The sequence below is a fragment of the Mastigoproctus giganteus genome, chromosome 8, assembly GCF_048544385.1.
Source record: "Mastigoproctus giganteus isolate SK-2022 chromosome 8, ASM4854438v1, whole genome shotgun sequence".
Classification (NCBI taxonomy): Eukaryota; Metazoa; Arthropoda; class Arachnida; order Uropygi; family Thelyphonidae; genus Mastigoproctus; species Mastigoproctus giganteus.
In genome coordinates this window covers 31110694-31131130 of record NC_143582.1, presented here as the reverse complement: position 1 = coordinate 31131130, position 20437 = coordinate 31110694, and the positions used below count along the sequence as shown (strand labels likewise).

Genomic DNA, 20437 nt, shown 5'->3' with positions numbered 1-20437 from the left:
AGAGGTTGTTCATGCATGGGTATGGCACTTCCATCATTTCTACTACCCAGGTAGTATGAATGCATCATTTGTTCATATCTCATATTGTGAACACCTTCAAAACGAGTTACTTAGGTATTGCACTACTTCGAATAAGTAACACTTCTCTGGTAGTGAAGACTACTGTTACTTATTCTCAGATGGGCACCACCACCCAGAAGGCACCATTTCAAAGCTAGTTGGCTTCATCATCAGTTGGTGGGCCCTGTTGCATTAGTGACAACCCAGTTATGAAGTATAACTCCACAATATCAGAGATGCTTGATGGTGTGCGTGGTTTAATCGAAAAATATTTCTTGACTGAATGTCTAATTGTATAAAAGAGGTTGTTTATGCATGGATATGGCACTTCCATCATTTCTATTATCTAGGTAGTATGAATGCATCGTTTATTCATATTTCATTTCATACTCTTAGACATTCAGTCAAGAAATATTTTTCTTGCAAAATTTCGATTAAACCATGCACACCATCAAGCATCTCTGATATTGTGGAGTTATAACTTCATAACTGGGTTGTTACTATTGCAACAGGGTACCTGCCCACCTACCAATGATGAAGCCAACCAGCTTCGAAATGGAAGAGAATTTGCAGGTTTTTGAGAATAAGACAGTTCATACTGGAGGAGATAATTTACTTGCAATTTGATCATCCCTTGGGCAAGAAAAAAATGTTCATGATATTAATTACAGAGGCAAAATATCATGTGTGAAAGCTTTGAAAATGGAAAAGGTTTGGAACCTTTAGGGGATGTCTCTGAGACTTGAAACAAACTATGCCTGCTTCTATGTAAAGGTTTTTACAGTTGGAAAAATGCATTTAGGGTCTGATAAGTTTCTGAAAAGGTGGGAAGAGCCACCTCTTCTGTGCAGTTTGGTTGGAGATGAGATTCATCTTTTAGTTATTAAAAAAAAAAAAAAAAAAAAAGCACCTGGGTTTTTTCATTTATTACAAAATTCAGTTTTCTTGATAAAAATCTAGATCTCATATTCTCATCAAAACAGTTCTGTTCAAAGTCTGAATTAAGATTTTCCATGATATAGGTTTCAATTTTATAATTCATTTGTTTGGTTTAATAGATGGGGTCCAATGTTTTTTTTTTTTTCACATTAAATTCACAACCAGCTTCGAAACAGTGCTTTGTGCTGCCCGGAGTTTCCGAGAATAGGTAACAACAGTCTTCCCCACTGGGGCAGCGTTGCCTATTCAAGGAGTCAAGCTTTTGAGTGGTGTGAGTTTGAAGGAGTTAGTCCCTTTCGTTCTTCTACACCATTTCTTTTCTTCTTCCTCTCCCACTATAGCTTTCCGTCTACTTTTTTGCTTTTCTAAGTCTAATAGGGACAAGTGAATAGTAGAGTTATTATCTCACACATATACAACTAGCTTCAAAACGGTGCCGTCAGGAGGTGCTTTATGCTGCCCAGAGTTTCCGAGAATAGGTAATAACAGTCTTCCCCAAAGGGGCAGCATTGCCTATTGGAGGAGTCTTGAGTTTTTGAGTGGTGTGAGTTGAAGGAAATAGTCCCTTTAATTCTTCTACACCAGGTTTCACTGAGACAAAAACAAATTTATCACGGTTATTGATAAAACTATCTCATCATTTCTACTACCCAGTAGTAGAAATGATGAGATAAAATGGAAGTGCCATACCCATGCATAAACAACCTCTTTAAAGCTTGGATCATTTTATTTTTTCTGATTCAATTATGGATAAATTGTATTTGTCAGCCAAGGTTGCACTTTATTTTCCCAAGGTTGGTTTTTTCTATCCAAGGTTGCTCCTTATTTTCATTTAGTACACATGTGAGTTCATAGGCTGATTTTCATATTGTATAAGCTGAAATGCCTGGAATAACTCATTGGGGAAGCCCACTGCTTCCACCTGAGATCAGCTAACTACAACCTCAACTGAAGAGGACTTTAGAAATTCCTCCCACTATCAAGAGGAATTGAGCCCAGACCTTTCCAAATGAGTGGTAAGTGAAAAAATAGATATCATGGAGGGCTTCACTGAGACAAAAACAAATTTATCAGAGTTATTTATAAAACTATCTCATCAATCATGTGAATAAATTCTAAACTTTAAATTTCATAAACATCTTTGTTTACAACAAATTAACTTCCTAACCTAAATAAGGCAATTGTGAGACCACATCTGAAATATGATGTCCAGTTATGGAAATTGCATCTATAAAAGGCAGAGCTTCTTGAAAAGGTCCAAAGATGGGAAATACACTAGTGAATGCTTATATATAAGAAAAGACTTCAATTATGTGGGTTACACAGTTTAGTAACTTAGGGTGATTTGACTGAAGTTTATATGGCTCCAAGATGGGAGAATAAAATGAATAAAGGCAAAATTCACAGGTTAAATGACACTAGAACCAGGAGGCATAAATTCAAACTCATGGAAAAGAATTAGACTAGAACCTACTGGAAGCAGGATACACATAAGTAGATTTTTTGTTTTTTTGGCTAGTGCATTAAAATTCTCTGGCTTTCTTGCACCATAAAGCCAATACTAGTACTAACCTGTTTATTCAGTTTTGTGAAATTAGTGGCCAATTTTTATTATCATGATCTCAAAATAGACTTTTCTCAAATTGAAACAATCATATTGATCACCTGATAAATAAGCTTAGTTTATTTTTTTATTATTTTTTTATCTTGAAAACAGATCTTCAAGATATAAAAAACTATGAATTGTCAACTTTACTGTGTAATTCAATGCCACTGCCTATAAAAGAGTATTAAAGAGTATTTTGGATAGTGCAACCATGCTATTTCTTAAAGACTACTGTATTTCGTCTATGATAGTATCAATCATAATGATTTAAAATCTCAAACAACAAGGATCCAATTGTATAGAAATTCTTGCATATATTTAATTTGATGCTGATTAAACAGTTGGTATATACATTGTGATTAAATATAACAATAGCAGCATCATCAGATGTTAAAAGGAACTTTTACCACTTCAATAAATTCAAATCCTAAAAATTGATTCTTTAATCCTAAAACTGGCAGAATATCATTTAACTGATATTAGAAAACCAAGAAAAAAAAAAACAAAAAAAAAACATTTTTTTCTGAAGAAGGTGCTCTTTCAAAATTGAACTTTACTACTAACTTCTGATATCTCTGACTGTGTAATTTAAATCTGTTATTTACAAATCATTAATCAATTTATACTGACAGGTTCTAACCTACCCTCTGGAGAGACAGCAGTGCCATAAAATAAACTGTGAGGGTGGTGGTGGTTCTGCCTTGTAAAAAATAAATGACAATAATACCTCTTAAAAATGAAGTATTGCAATATGAGATTTTAATGCCTTGTAACGAGCACTGTAGTAGTAGTAGTAGTAGTAGTAGTAGTGGTGGCACATGATGCAAGAAAGCAAGTGTAGGAGCTTATGCAGCATCAGCCAAAAAAAAAAAAAAAAATCACACCATTCCCTCCAAATGCCTGTCCAGTTCCTCCTTAAATTTATTTAACCTATCAACTTCTACAACGACAGATGGAAGTTTGTTCCAGCAATTAACCACCCGCTGGCTAAAGGCAAATTTCCGCACATCTATTCTACATCTGTCCTTTCTTAATTTGAACTTATGTCCCCGTAGGTTGGTAATCTGAACAAGTGGAAGGATCCCATCAGAATTCAGCGTGCTCAACCCATTCAAGGCCTTATAGACCTCAATCAGATCACCGCGCAGGTGCCTAGTCTCCAGCCACTGCAATTTGCAGAACTTAAGCCTCTCTTGGTAAGAGAATCCCTTCATTCCCCTCACCAATCGTGTTGCTCTTCTCTGTACACGCTCAAGCAAATCTACATCCTTCCTAAAATGAGGCCTCCAGACCTGTACGCAGTACTCAAGGCGTGGCCTGACCATTGCCTTATACAGAGGGACAATCACCTCCTTTTCCCTGCTAGCAAAATTCCTATATATCATTGACAAAACCCCATGACCCGCCCTAGCAGCCTGTCTGCACTGCTCAGAAAACTTCATATCTGACTGCACAATTACTCCCAGGTCTTTTTCATTTTCTACCACCTTAAGTGTAGTACCACACAGTTGGTACGTTTCTCTGGGGTTACTTCTACCCATATGCAGTACTTTGCATTTGTCAAGGTTGAACTTCAGTTGCCACTTCTTAGCCCATCTGCCCAAATTATCTAGATCCTGTTGCAGTAGCACACTGCCATTACTGTCATTAACAACCCTGCCAACTTTTGTGTCATCTGCAAACTTCGACATTAAGCCTGATATACCTTCATCAATATCATTGATAAATACACAAAACAACAGTGGACCCAACACCGAACCCTGTGGGACTCCACTAATAACATTAGTCCACGAAGAGCAGCACCCATTGATTACCACCCTCTGTCTTCTCCCACTTAACCATCCTTTTATCCATTGTAGCAACTTACCCTTAATACCATTCTGCTCCAATTTGTACAGTAGTCTTCCATGCGCAACAGTGTCAAAAGCTTTCCTGAAATCCAAGTATATGATATCAAAATTATTTTTTGCATCCAGTTCCTTTGTGACCACATCATAATAACCAATCAAATTTGTCAGACAAGACTTTCCCTTAACAAACCCATGCTGTGTTTGAATTATTGCTGCAGTCTTGTCTAGATGATCCTGCAATGCATCTTTAACCAGCGACTCCATTATTTTACCCGGAACAGAAGTTAAACTAACTGGTCTGTAATTACTCGTGTCACCCTTCGATCCACCTTTGTGAATTGGGGACACATTTGCACATCTCCAGTCTCTGTCTTTCTAGTATCCTAAATGTAATGAGTATAAGTAATGTTAGTTTTATATGTGCGTAATTTTTTTGTCTTCTTTTTTGCAATGTTCAAATTCAAATATTAGGCATTGCTAACAGCAAAAATAAATTACAATATATTTAAGGCAGTTAACTGTTTACACACATAAACTTATGATTAGTAATTTGTGATTTAAACTAGAAAGTGGTTTGGTTAGACCAGTGGTTTTCAACCGGGGTGCCACATAATTTTGGTTTAAGTTACTTAAACTTATTTATTTTTTTTTTAATTTATATATTTATTTCATTATAAAAAGGTGTATGGTATCTTTTTAATTTTGTGGTGATCTATAACTGATTTAGTACCTCTATTTAGTACCTCTATATAAAGAATAAAATTATTATATATATATATATATATAATTTGTATTATGAATTGGAATTTTGTTTATAGTTATATTATTGTAATAGCTTCACACATATATATATATATATATATATATATATATATGAGTAATATGGAAAGAAAGACCATTGAATTACCTTCTATATTATTATCTTCAATATTACACAAAATATTTTATATATATATATATATATATATACATACACACACACACACACACACAGAGAATTGAATCTAACAGGCAGAAAATTGAGTACGGGTGCCACAAAATAAAATAAATTACTTAAGGGTGCCATTATTAAAAAGAGGTCAAAAACACTGGGTCAGACTGTTCAAATTAACAAAAACACTAGGCACAAAGTATGCATTCTAAATTCAGCTTATAGGCCAAACAATTAACCCTAACTGAAAAAGCTTAAGTTTCTCCTGTCAGAAGGAATTTAAACTGACATTTTACAAATGTGGAAAGTAACAAATGCATTCAGCCATATGCCACTCAGTCAATAACTTATTAAAATCCTTTAAAAAACAAAACTTTAAATTATTTTCTTCCCATTTTTTTTTTATTTGCAAATGCATAAAGTGCCTATTGTCCTCACCATGTACGATTGCTCATCTATATGTTACAACTCTACTCCTAGTGGAGGACTGATTTTCATTTGGATCTTCTAGAAAGATTTGTCAAGACATTCCAAATTTAATTAAAATCAGACCAATAAAAATTCAGCTTTTTTTTTTTTTTTGTAAAATTCCTAGTCATCTTTACATAAATAAAAGTATATAGTAAACCCTGATTTAATGGACTAAAAGGGGAGAAGGGGTGTCCATTAATGCCAAAAGCCTGTTAAATTGAATGTAACCTGGTGAAGGGGGGGGGGGGGCATTTTTTATTTTTTCTTAATGTAAAAAAAAAAAGCTTTAATACAACATACAGTACTGTACAATTTAAAATTATGTTGCAATTTGGTCTTTGATTTACAGATATCAGAAACAGTTTGTTTTTTTAAGCCATAAATTTTACAAACACATGCTACTGAGACACCTTGTTCTAATTTATCAATTAGCTCCAATTTCTGTGCCACATTTACGTTCACATCCTTTCTTTTACCTCCTCTATCACTTAATGCCATTTTAAATTGTAAGGATTGCAAAATTATTTAATAAATAAAGTCACAATTCAGAAATCAAAGAAACACTCTATATAAACCAGACTGCACAATAGCTTGAGGCAGACTGAGACCGAAACAAAGCGAGTTGGTAGACCTGCAGTTTAGTGTCCCAAGTCATGTTCAGCTCGCAAGTCACTGCCTGCTCTTACCTGTTATCTGTAATCTGGGAAAACAGCTATTTGAACGTGTTTTCAGAAAGAATAAAAAACAATTTCCTGAATTTTATTATAAAAATAAAAGTAGGTAACTATCAAAACAATAATGGAAATAGGTAATTATTATTAATTTTTAATTAATAATAACACTGAAGTTTTGTATAATCTAAAAAAAAATAATATGGTTGAGATTAATATGTACATTACTATTATTTGTCCGGTCCATTAAATCGGAAATCTGTTATATCAGGGTCCGTTAAAACAAGGATTTACTGTATTTCAGATTGGGCTTTACTCAATCATGAAAAGTCCGATCAACACCAAATTTTCAGGATATATTCTGTTAGTTCCTGTTAGGTAAGATTTCAGGATCACTTCTGATTCAAGTCCCCCAGTCTCTCCCCTCTCTAGAAAGAGAAATTAGTTAGGATGGTGAGGCAATACTCAAGAAGGGGAAGTCAGACTGAAACCAAATTTTCAGCATATGTTTCTAGTCCCTTGAAAGTTTTTACAACCAACTACTATACCACAGTCCAGTGGTGGGAATCAAAAATTTTCAAACAGGTTCTCTATCACCTTATTCCCCATTTTCAAGGTAAGAAAATAAAAACCATAGTTTATTAATATACTGGTTTGGAGAACTCGGGAAATTCTTGGAACAGGTTTGTGCGAACAGGCTGAATCCCACCACTGCCACAGTCTTCCCACCCCACATAAATCTACACTCACGAGTCAAAACATTATTACCACCTACCCAATAGTCACCTTTGGCCATGATACCCACTTGCACCTGGCATGGCACTGACTTCATGAGATTGCAGGTGTCCTCAGGTATCTTAGACCAGTGAGACAGAAAGATATCCCAGAGTTCAGCAATGGAGTGATGCACAGGCACAGATTGGCAAATGCTGCATTCCACTACATTCCACAAACATTCAATGGGATTGATATTAGCATTAGCATTAGTAGAGGCATTTGATGCAAGAAAGCAAGCTTATGCAGCATCAGCCAAAAAAAAAAAAAAAAAAAACACCACTTCCACTTCACCCCTCTGTTCGTTCAAAATACCTGTCCAGCTGAGCCTTAAACTTATTTAGGCTATCAACTTCCACGACAAGGGATGGAAGTCTGTTCCACCATCCAACCACCCGCTGGCTAAAGGCAAATTTCCGCACGTCTATCCTACATCTGTCTTTCCTCAATTTGAATTTATGCCCTCTCAGGTGATTATTCTGAGCGAGAGGAAGAATCTCATCAGCATTGAGCATGCTCAAACCATTCAAGGCTTTATACACCTCTATCAGATCACCTTGCTTGTGCCTAGTCTCCAGACACTGTAATTTGCAAAACTTAAGCCTTTCTTCGTAGGAGCACCCCTTTGTTCCATTCACTAATCTTGTTGCCCTTCTCTGTACTCATTCCAGCAGCTCTACATCCTTCTTGAAATGAGGCCTCCAGACCTGTATACAGTACTCTAGGTGTGGCTTGACCATTGCCTTATACAAGGGAATAATCACCTCCTTATCCCTGCTAGAAAAATTCCTATATATCATTGACAATACACCATGAGCTACTCTTGCAGCCCGTCTGCACTGCTCAGAGAACTACATATCTGCCTGCACAACCACCCCCAGGTCCCTTTCATTCTCTACCACTGTCAGTATAGTACCACAGAGTTGATACGTTGCTCTGGGGTTGCTGTTTCCCATGTGTAGTACTTTACATTTGTCAATGTTAAACTTCATTTGCCACCTCTCAGCCCATCTGCTCAACCTTTCCAGATCCTGTTGCAGCAGCATAGTGTCAGTAGTGTCCTTGACAACCCTGCCTACCTTTGTATCGTCTGCAAACTTCGACATTAAGCTTGATATGCCATCATCAATATCATTTATGAATACAGAAAACAATAATGGACCCAACACTGAGCCTTGAGGGACTCCACTAATAACATTATTCCACGATGAGCAGTGTCCATTGATTACCACTCTCTGTCTTCTCCCCCTCAGCCACCCCTTTATCCACAGCAGCAATTTGCCTCCAATGTCACACTGCTCCAATTTGTGCAGCAGTCTTCCATGTGCAACAGTATCAAAAGCCTTTCTAAGATCCAAGTATATAATATCAAAGTTATTCCCTGCATCCAGTTCCTTTGTGACTGCATCATAGTATCCAATCAAATTGGTCAGGCAAGACTTCCCCTTAACAAAACCATGCCGTGTCCGAGCTTTAACTGAAGTCTTGTCTTAATGATCCTGCAGTGCTTCTTTAACTAGTGCCTCCATTAATTTTCCTGGAACAGAAGTTAAACTCACAGGTCTATAATTACTTGTGTCAGCCTTTGATCCTCCTTTGTGAATTGGGGTCACATTTACACATCTCCAGTCTGTGGGTACCTCCCCTGAGTCAAAAGAAGCTCTCATAATTATGGCTAAGGGTTTGCTTACTTCCTCTGCTGCCTCCTTTAATATAACTGGATAGATCCCATCCACCCCGGGTGCCTTTCTTGTGTTTATCTTCAACAATTTCTCCTCCACTTTACTCTCAGTTATTACAAGATTCTCTAGCTTACTGCTAGAGTTGAATACACCTCTGGCATTCCCCTCGCTGAATAACTCCTCATGTGTGAATGTCGATGCAAAATATTCATTTAGCTTGTTAGCTACCTGAGCAGGATCATCAACAGTTGACCCATCGATATCAAGTGGACCAATCTGATTCATCCCTTCCTTCTAGAGTTTACATAAGTAAAGAACTCTTTGCTGTTTTTCTTTGCATCCCTTGCCAAAGTTTCTCGTAATCTGCCTTCGCGGTTTCAGATCAACTTGTATCTATCATAGGCTTCTGTGTCATGTGTTAATTTGTATGTATCCCATGCATGTTTCTTCTCTGCCATATGCCTCATCAGTTCATCTGACATCAATTTAGGCCTAAACCCTGAACAATATTTCTTAGTTGGTATGTATAGCCTAGTAGCTTCCAAGATAAGTTCTTTGAATGCTTCTCATTTTGCATTTGCTGTTGGTAACATCATCAGTTGGTCCCACTGTATAGAATTTAAATACTGTCTCAGTCCATCGTAGTCGCCTTTACGAAAGCAATAACCCTTCCCTTTACCCCTAATGGTAGTTACCTCTTTGAGTAAATCCCACTTCGGCACACTGTGATCACTGCCACCTAGTGGTTCATTTATCTGCAGATTCTTAATGCATGAAGAATCACTGCTGATAATCAAATCAAGAGTATTAATCCCTCTAGTTGCCTCCCGAACATGCTGATGTAGAAAACAATCATCCAATAAATCCACAAAAGCCTTGCTAGTGTGTGAGTGACCAGCCCCCAAATTCCAGTCAATATCCGGGAAATTAAAATCTCCCATTATAAGACTCTCTGATTTACTGGCCCACTCTATTTCCCTGTACAGTTTCTTATTATACTCATCAGAGTCATTAGGCCTATAGCACACTATTACTCTCAATTTTTATCTCCCAATGCTTATGTCACACCAAACTGACTCGACACTGCACTGTCCAGCGATGTCCACTGGCTTCACTTCCTTGGATTTTATGCATTTCTTAACTAATAGCATAACCTCTCCTCCCTTCCTATCCAGTCTATCCTTTCTGTAGACGTACTCCCCAAATTCCAGTTCTGTATTCCTTATATCTGTGTGACACCACGTCTCTGATATCCCAACAATATCTGCCTTTGATGTTTTGAGCAATACCTCAAATTCATCAAATTTATTTACTAAACTCCTAGCATTGGTGTACACGCAAGTATACATGCACCTATTTCTATTCTTAGCTGGGTACATATACAGGGTGTTTCAGTTAAACGTTTCAGAACTTCTAAGAGGGGTAGGGTACATCCTGACAACTCGAAATCATATAGCAATGTGGGGTCGGAAATGCTTTCCTGAAGCGGTGTTGTACACAGAAGCACCATAAAGAAAAGAGACCGTAAGTGAGAAATCATTTTAATAATACATGAAAAGAAGCAAAAGGTACATGGATTACCGTAGGTACATGGATTATCAAGTAGATAGGTCTAACCGGACCTAGCTACTTGATCTTTCTGCAGCAAGTATTGCCACAACTTTTGAGAGATGAACAGATTTCTGCATCGACGCAACAGACAATGTGGTTCCAACACGAGCCCCTGCCCATTATAGCGGAGATGTTCGTAACTACCTGGATGTCACATTTGGTCAACAGTGGATCGGACGTGGTGGTCCCGTGCGTTGGCCTACTCGGTCACCCCACCTATCTTGTCTTGATTTTTATTTCTGGGGTCATATGAAATCGCTAGTTTATGACACCCCTGTTGACAATGCTGAGGAGCTGGTTGCAAGAATCGCAGTAGCTGCCGAAGAAATTCGAAATTCGCCTGGAGTATTCCAGAATGTACGGATGTCCATGCGTCGGAGATGTGAGGCGTGCATTGTAGCCCGTGGAAGAAACTTCGAACACTTACTTTAATCCATGTACCTTTTGCTTCTTTTCATGTATTATTAAAACGATTTCTCACTTATGGTCTCTTTTCTTTATGGTGCTTCTGTGTACAACACCGCTTCAGGAAAGCATTTCCGACCCCACATTGCTATATGATTTCGAGTTGTCAGGATGTACCCTACCCCTCTTAGAAGTTCTGAAACGTTTAACTGAAACACCCTGTATACTTGCGTGTACACCAATGCTAGGAGTTTAGTAAATAAATTTGATGGAGGAAATACTGGAGGAATTTGGTGGCCAGGGGAGCACATAAAATGCTTGGATATGATCCTTGAACCATTCCTCCACAATGCGGACCTTGTGATACAGGGCATTATCTTGTTGAAAGAGTCCAGTGCCATCTGGATACACAGTCACCATGTAGGCAAAAACTGGGTCTGAAACAATTCCAAGGATACCATGATATCATTGAAAATATCCCCCAAACCATGACACCACTGCTGCCAGCCTATTATCATCCAACCATGGTCTGGATGCAGCTGTTCACCTGCTTGCAGTAAAATATGCACCTGCCCATTGGCATGATGGATGTTGTTTGTTTGTTATTTGGTTTTTAGGAGCATTAGCAACTAAGGCCATATTGCTCCGGGATATGCGGTGGTCATTCCCTGACATTTCCGTATCCTCCGTATTTGGTGGTGACGGGCTCGAACCCCGGTCTAATCAAGAAGCGTGTGCTATGCACGGCTGCTCCTTCCCACCTGGCTATGGAGGCGCTTGGCATGATGGAGCTGGTGCTCCGGGATATGCGGTGGTCATTCCCTGACATTTCCGTATCCTCCGTATTTGGTGGTGACGGGCTCGAACCCCGGTCTAATCAAGAAGCGTGTGCTATGCACGGCTGCTCCTTCCCACCTGGCTATGGAGGCGCTTGGCATGATGGAGTTGGACCAGGAAATCTGGGATATTGCAGAGCATGCTTTATATTAAAAGCATGGATGCTCCCATGCTTTTAATATAAAGCAATTTAAATTATCTGGGGGAGAGAATTTTAACAAAATTAAAAGTAAAAATAATATATACAAGAAAAAAATTAAACTTTATTTTATTTAAAAAATAAAAAAATAATGTATATATAAGAAATTTAAAGATAAGATAATATACAATTATGGGGGAAATATGGGGATGGAAATAGATGCATCTTTTCAGAAACAGAGCACAAATTTATAATGAAAAATTTATTTTTTTATTTTTTGTAACTGAGATTTAAAATCCATGTATATAAATACAAGAGAACTGATTTTTATAGAATAGGATAAGTTTTTTAATAACTGGATAAATAGGATAAGTTTTTTAATTCTATAACTGATTTTTATAGAATAGGATAGGAATAGGAAAGAGGTTCAATTTCTTGCTCAGGATGTCATCTCCTTTTCTCTTACTTTCCAACCACTGAGAGGAGTTGTGCATGTGATCCAAGGGCCAATATAGGTTCTGGAACGTGATGCTTTTTATATGGGTGATTATCACAGAGTAACAATGATTTATAAATTGTAGTTGTCTCTTAATGGAAATAATCTACAAAGGTTATTTCTATTAAAAGACAACTATGGAAAGTTTGGGAAATATCTCTCTCGTGTACCCTTATTCAGGAACTGGAAAATGGTGAACTGTTAATTTCAAAAAAAGTATTTTCTTATTGGTAGTTTGTATTTAATTTTGAGCTTTGTGCAACCCCATGACTTTTTTCTCCACAATTTTCCTTGTAGGGATTTGAAACTTTCCAGTATATTTTTTGTTTTTTAACTTTAAAAAAGAAAGCTTATTTTTCCATTAAACTGCAGTTTTAAAATTTTCTTATTTCTTTTATGCTTAACACTTTCTAAGCTGGTTACCCACTTCAGTTTCAGTAATTTATTTTATATTCAACAGATTCAACTAAAGACCTTATCAGAAACACTGACTATACTTTGAAATGCCACCGACTAATTGAAAGAACTGAATTAGTATTTCCTCATTACCCAACAACAAGCCACTCAATAATAAAAAAGAAATTACAAAGAACAATTTAACTAAATATGTAATGACCACATTATTATCATATAATGCAGTTAGAAATATTTATATATACATATATATTGTGTTTTTTTTCTAATAAGAGTTAACTATTTGGCATTATTAAAAACTATTAAAAAACCAGGATATTAACTTTAAAGAACATCACAGTCAAACAAAAGTGTTTGATATTAGACAAACAAACATATTTCTGATAAAGAACTCTCTCCAAGTTCCCTGTTCATCTTGAATGCCTGTAAATTTCAATAATTCAGTTCTTTAGAAACACACAAATATTTATTAACTAGAATTTTAGAAACTATGTAAAATGATTAAATTCTATCTGTTGATAAATTCAGATTTCTTCTACAATATCCTGAAAATTTTCAGATAGCAGCTAGAATATGTAACTAATAAATAAATTTACACTTTGAACAAAATTTCCCTTGGCTTCTCTGTCCTACTGTCCCTATGTACAGGATAAAAGTGGAATGAAATATATATATATATATTTTTTTGCCCAGAGGTTAAATTGTAATAACATTGTAATAACACAATAACTATAATATAATAATAACAATAATATAACCAATATGCACACAATTTAATGATATAACTGCATAGTATTTTAGATGTAATATGGAAAAAAGCAGTATAACAAATTTTAAAAACAAATCAAATTCACAAATATATTCATAACATCTGAATTACAAGTATTAACCAAAAGTCTGGACAAGTTGACCAAAGATAGCCAAATTAAGCAGTTTTTTTTTAACAACATCCTATTTCTTTACTGGTGCACATAAGGGGATAACAACAATTTGATTTTTGTTCTTTATTTTGTATACCACACAAATGTAAATAAATTGTGTTTCATTTGCTTTTTTAAGTTATCCCAACTTTTGGTTCATACATGCTTTATTTTAAAATCTTAATTTCATAGCTGCAATAAAATGAAAAACTTGTGCAAGTTTTGTGCAAGCTGCAATAAAATGAAAAACTTGTGCAAGTTTTGTAAAAGTATATTTTATATATAAATAATGACAGTGGAAAGAATCATTAGTTGCAGCATTGACATAATATGATCTCATATTTAACCAATTTATTAAATTTCAATGTTTTTCTTTTTCACAAAGGCTATATTATGAAAGACAAATCCAAATATTCACAGGATTCAGTTTCTGAACAGCAACCAGCAAGCTAAAGAAAAAAACTCCTATAAATTAAAGCTCATGACTCCCTAAACCCAACTTAAAAAAAAAAGAAACTTGCATTCCAAATTGGGATTAAAAGGTTTGTGTGGCCACCATTCATCAATAAACTATCGGATTGCTAACTACCCAAAGTTTCACAGGATACACTAGGATAAATTTGGAATAGTAGCTTTGATCCTTTTCAAAATATCAGGACTTTTATTAGAATATTCTTCTAGACCTTAATACCAAATATCATATCAATAGGCTACTTCATAGTGCTTCAAACCATATGTGAAGAAACCAGACTTCGCGCAGCCTTTTTAATTGTAATTATAAAATGTATTGAGAGAAAAAGAAAGAAAACTATATATTTACCGAAAACCAGCCTTTTTTATTAGTGCCTTTTAAAAAACACTAATATTTTATACATAACATTATTTACCTTTCTTTTCCTTGTTCATAAACTTTATTAAATGTCAAAAAATTAGATTTTCCTTGATTTCACGTAACAACCATAATATTTTAGATCCAGTTCTGCTAAGGTGCAACTTGAATGCAGTACACAAACAAAAATAATGCATGCTGTTCATAAGTCCTTGCAGAAACTTGCATAAAATATCATGCGAACACTGGTAGAAGCTTGTGCAGTTAAAGACATGCAGGACAAGATGAAGCACAGAGTATAAGCATTAAACAGTGTAAAAAAAAGCACCGATGCTAAGCAAGTGAAGCAATGGCATTTAAACAATATTTCAGAATTGATGAGTAAGATTTTCTCCACTGACATACCACACTCCCAGCTAACAGGACAGCAATCTTTGTCAGCATAAACTGGCGTACATCCAGGAAACTGTTTGCGGTAGTATCCCCACGGACAATCTATAACTGCACAACTTTGAGCATCAGGTTCTATAAAGCCTTCAAAGCAGTGACACACCAAACAGAGTCCTCTAGTTGGGAGTTCTTCTCCTTCATCATACCACGTACCATTGTAATAACATATCCCTGGTCAAAAAGAGCTTTAACACTTACCAAAAATAAAAACTTCAAATATACATTTTAAATTGAATTCTAGAATTTTATAATTGCTCAGCAAGCACGCACGCACACGCACATATAAATAAATATATATTTACATACAACCCCACCCTCACACAACCAAAATATGCAATAAAGTCTGCATATTTCAAGTTCATTTTATACACACAAAATACATTGAAAAGAAAGTTTCAATTCTAAGCAAGTAAAATACCAGTATTTCAAAACAATGTTTCGGAATTTTAATTAAGATTTTCTCCACTAACACGCCCCAGCTAAGAGGACAGCATTAAACTTTTAGTATAAAGTAGAGTACATCCAGAAAACTGTTTACAATAGTGTTCCCATGACAGTCTAAAAACTGCACAATTTTCAGCAGTTTTATAGTGTTCAGGGAACACCAAATAGTCTTCTGGTTGGAAGTTCTCCTTTACAAAAGCATTTGTCATTGTAATAACATGTCCTTCATCAAGAAGAGAGAGCTTTAACACTTACCAAAATTGAAACAATTAAATTCACATTTTAAGTTATGGTCTAGAAAATATCATAAGCACTCACAACTCGACATATATGCAAACATAGCACTACCGGTATAGATAAGACAAAGTCTGTTAGAAAAGTTATGTATTATCAACAATAAAATTAAGTATTAATTTTAATTAGGAAATATTTTTTAGAAATTATTTTCTTATAAAATAGTTAAAAAATTATTTTAAAAATTGGGAGGAGAGAGAAGCAGAAAGGAGAAATTAGTTAGGCTAACTGAATAATTCTCATTCTCACAAATTAATTACAAAAAAACTAATTTTTAATTATTAACATGCTGAAATGAATGTTTTTATTCTTTATATTAGAATTCTAACTCTCTGAAGTGTTTTTAAAGGATAATAGTAAATAAAGTAGTAACAAGTAATAAAGAAAATCCTGAAACCATTGTAGTAAAACTTGCAATTAACACCATCTGATGAGAATGGAAAAACTGTGCTGCTTAAATTGTAAATGTAGTGCCTAAATTTTAAGTTATTGAAATTTTGGCACTTAATAAATAGTGTATGCCAAATTTTGCTAACTTAACTAAGATGTTTTATTAAATTACAAAACAAATAACCCTGGGTTTTACAAATAATTTCATTCATAATATTAAATTATTCCAAATTTGCTAGTTTCCTCAATTTAAAAACAAACTTCCATCTGTCGTTGTGGAAGTTGATAGGTTAAATAAATTTAAGGAGGAACTGGACAGGCATTTGGAGGGAATGGTGTGATTTTTTTTTTTTTTTTTTGGCTGATGCTGCATAAGCTCCTACACTTGCTTTCTTGCACCATGTGCCACTACTACTACTACTATTTCAACATAACTTCAGAGAGCAGGAAATTTTTTGATGCACTGTAATGCTCTTTTTTTCTTCCCTTTTTACTGCACTCAGTTCTATTTTCAACTCTTGTATTTCTGTCACTGGTAAATGAACATTGCTCACTGATGCAAGATTTTCTCCCATTACAATTGTCCTACTCAGTGTTTATTTCACATGGTGATAAATCATTTTCTTAAAACTTCCTGTACCAAGCAGTTCCTGGTAGAGTTTAACACAACCAGCATCTCGCATTTTTTCATTTGGCATGCTTTTATTGGAAAGTTCAAGTAAAAATAAAAACCCACATCATTTGTAAGGGGTTTTAATAGTTTTAGCCTTCACTCCTAAACAATGAGCTTATCCAAAAAATTATATCCAATAATTTATAGATTTTAAAAAATTCTGACATAATAATTTCATTATTGTTATCCATTTGGGTTAAAATATACAAGAATTGTTTTATTTAATTTCACTGCTCATATTATTCCTTGATCCAAAAGTTTAATCAAAAACTTTATACAATTAGGTGGAAAGTCCATAATTTTTATATACTCTATTATGTATTACTTAAATTTATGATACCATTAGAAATGCATCCAATTGACATTGGTGAACAATGATGTTGAGTCAGTGTGGTGTAACATAACCACTGGGGAAGGAAAAATGAGAGTAGGTGTGTGTTATAGGCCTAATGAATTTCATGAGTATAATGAGCAATGGTGCAGAGAAATAGAGAGTGGGCCAGCAAATCAGAATGTCGTACAAAGGGGATTTTAACTTTTCAAATATTGACTGTAACTTATGTATTGGTCACTCGCACACTTGCAAGACTTTTGTGGATTTATTGGATGATTGTTTTCTACATCAGCATGTTCGGGAGGCAACTAGAGGGAGTAATACTCTTGATCTGATTATCAGCAGTGATACTTTTATGTGTTAAGAATCTGCAGATAAAGGAACCACTAGGTGGCAGTGATCACAGTGTACTGATGTGGGATTTACTGAAAGATGTAACTACCATCTGGGAGAAGGAGAAGGGTTTTTGCTTTCTTAAAGGTGACTACAGTGGACTCAAGAGAGTTTTTAAATTCTATACAGTGGGATCAACTGATGTTACAAATGGTGAATTCTAAATGGGAAGCCTTCAGGGACTTAATCTTGGAGGGTACTAGGCTTTTCATACCAACTAAGAAATACTGTTCAAGATTTAGGCCTAAATGGATGTCAGATGAATTAATGAGGCTTGTGGCAGAAAAGAAAAGTGCATGGGATGCATATAAATTATTAGGCGACACAGAAGCCTATGGCAGATATAATCTCGTCTGTAATCAAGTCACAAAGGTGGTTAGGCAGGCAAAGGCAGATTACAAGAAATCTTTGGCAAAGGATGCAAAGATTTCTTTACTTATGTAAACTCTAGAAGGAAAGGGATGAATCAGATTGATCCATTTAACATAGATGGTTTGACTATTGATGATCATGGTCTGGTAGCTGATAAACAATGAGTTTTTTGCATCTACATTCACACAAAGGGTGATACAGGTAACTACAGACCTGTTAATCTAACTTCGGTTCCAGGAAAAATAATGGAGTCACTGGTTAAGGAAGTGATGCAGGATCATCTAGACAAGACTGCAGTTATAGTTCAGCCACAGCATGGGTTTGTTAAGGGGAAGTCTTGCCTGACAAATTTGATTGGATATTATGATGTGATCGCAAAGGAACTGGATGCAAAGAATAATTTTGATATCATATACTTGGATTTTAGGAAATCTTTTGATAGTGATGCACATAGAAGACTACTGTACAAATTGGAGCAGTATGGCATTACGGGCAAGTTGCTACAATGGATAAAAGGATGGTTGAGTGGAAGAAGACAGAGTGGTTATCGATGGACTCTGCTCTTCGTGGATGAACTAATGTTATTAGTGGAGTTCCCCAGGGTTTGGTGCTGGGCCCACTGTTGTTTTTGGTATTTATCAATGATATTGATGAAGATATATCAGGGTTAATGTCTAGGTTTGCAGATGATATAGGTTGGCAGAGGGTTGTTAATTACAGTAATGATAATACACTACTGCATCAGGATCTAAAAAAATTGAGCAGATGGGTTGAGAGGTGGAAACTGAAGTTTAACACTGACAAATGTAAAATACTGCATGTGGGTAGCAGTAACCCCAGAGTAATGTATCAACTGTTTGGTACTATACTCAGGGTAGTGGAGAATGAAAAGGACCACCTGGTGGTAATTGTGTTGTCAGATATAAAGTTTTCTGAGCAGTGGAAAAAGGCTGCATTGTCAATGATATACAGCAGGGGTGACCAACTTAATTTGAGATGCGATCGACTTTTTTCTTCAAAATGTGCCATGATCTACCATCTCAAGAATTTCATTGCACCTGGTTAAAAAAGTTAATCAACACATATTGAAAAATATTGTTGATAAATTTTAAAATTAAATACAATTCAGAATTCTTATTTTAAATTCATATGTATTTAAATTTTTAATTTATGTGAAGTTTGTGTCATCTGCCAAGCTTTCAAAATCAGGGATATACTGTGATAAGGTCAACAGTAAAGAATCTTCTGTATGCAAGTCCGTAAGAGTAGAGCGATTTTTCATCTTTGTTTGTTTCAAATACGAAAATGCTGATTCACACAGATATGTGAAACCAAAACTGGAATTTAAAAGTTCATTGCATTTTTTTATATTTGGGTACTTTTCTCAGCAAACACACTTCCAAAAAGTCTTTTTCTGATGATCTGGCTTTTAGGAAGATATCGTTTCGCAATGTAATAATTTGATTTTCAAGTAATATTTTCTCCATGTGAAAAATCTCAGTGATTTTTTCTGAGATTTGTTTTGTATCTAAGTCGACATTAAATGGATAAGAAATATATTGAACAATGTCTCCAATTGTTTTAAAATCAGTGATTTTAAAACAATTGGAGATTTTTGCAAATGATCTTGCATATTTGCAAAATGATCAAATTTGTTTTCTTTTAGATCCTTAACCATTGCCAAAAATTTCTGCATACAAATATATTTATATGCAGAAATACTACTAATCATGTCACCCACATTTTTATTTTTTCCTCTTAATTCCAAATTCATATTACTTAATTTACTGGTAAAATCTGCCAAAAAAAAAAAAAAAGCCAGATTACACAACCGCTCCGTATCTTGTAATTGCTGATAATCATTTCCCCAAAAAAGGGGAAATTAATCAACAAATTTTTTTTAATTTCATTCAGCAAATTTCAAAATCGCTGTAGAAACTTACTCTGACTCAGCCACCTCACATCTGTGTGTAAATATCAGATCTGGTTCATTTTCATCAAGTTGCATTTTGAAAGGTCTCCTTTGAAGAGATTATCCTCTGATGGAATTCACAATTTTGCAAGCTATGTCCATAACACTTTTAGTATTTAATCTTTTGCTGGCTTATACTTGTTGGTAGATGATGCAGTGGTAACTCAATCTGGGAATTCATCATCCTTTTGGCACGATGCGATGAATCCATTCAGATGCCCCGTCATTGCTTTAGCTCTATCTGTTGTTATTGATACGAGCTTAAATATTGGTAATTTAATTTTTTCAATAAAATTTTTGAATGCATTAAATATATCAAGACCTCTAGTTCTTTCTTTTAACGAAACCATACCCAGCAGTTCTTCTCTAGTGGCAGAATCATAGAAAAATCATAAGAACAAAAAAGAGCAATTGAGCTGTATCACTGACGTCTGTAGATTCATCCAGTTGTAAAGAATAGGACACACAATTAGCAATATG

General features: G+C 35.2%; 1 protein-coding gene across 1 annotated transcript in view; it reads right to left on the bottom strand.

Annotated features, from left to right (window-relative positions):
• The window catches only part of LOC150081409 (kielin/chordin-like protein), a 572736-nt gene that overhangs the window by 269163 nt on the left and 283136 nt on the right, over positions 1-20437 (bottom strand). The window contains exon 4 of the mRNA XM_090380194.1: positions 15041-15256. Coding sequence (XP_090236320.1) covers positions 15041-15256 — 216 coding nt within the window. The remainder of the gene's footprint in view (positions 1-15040; positions 15257-20437) is intronic.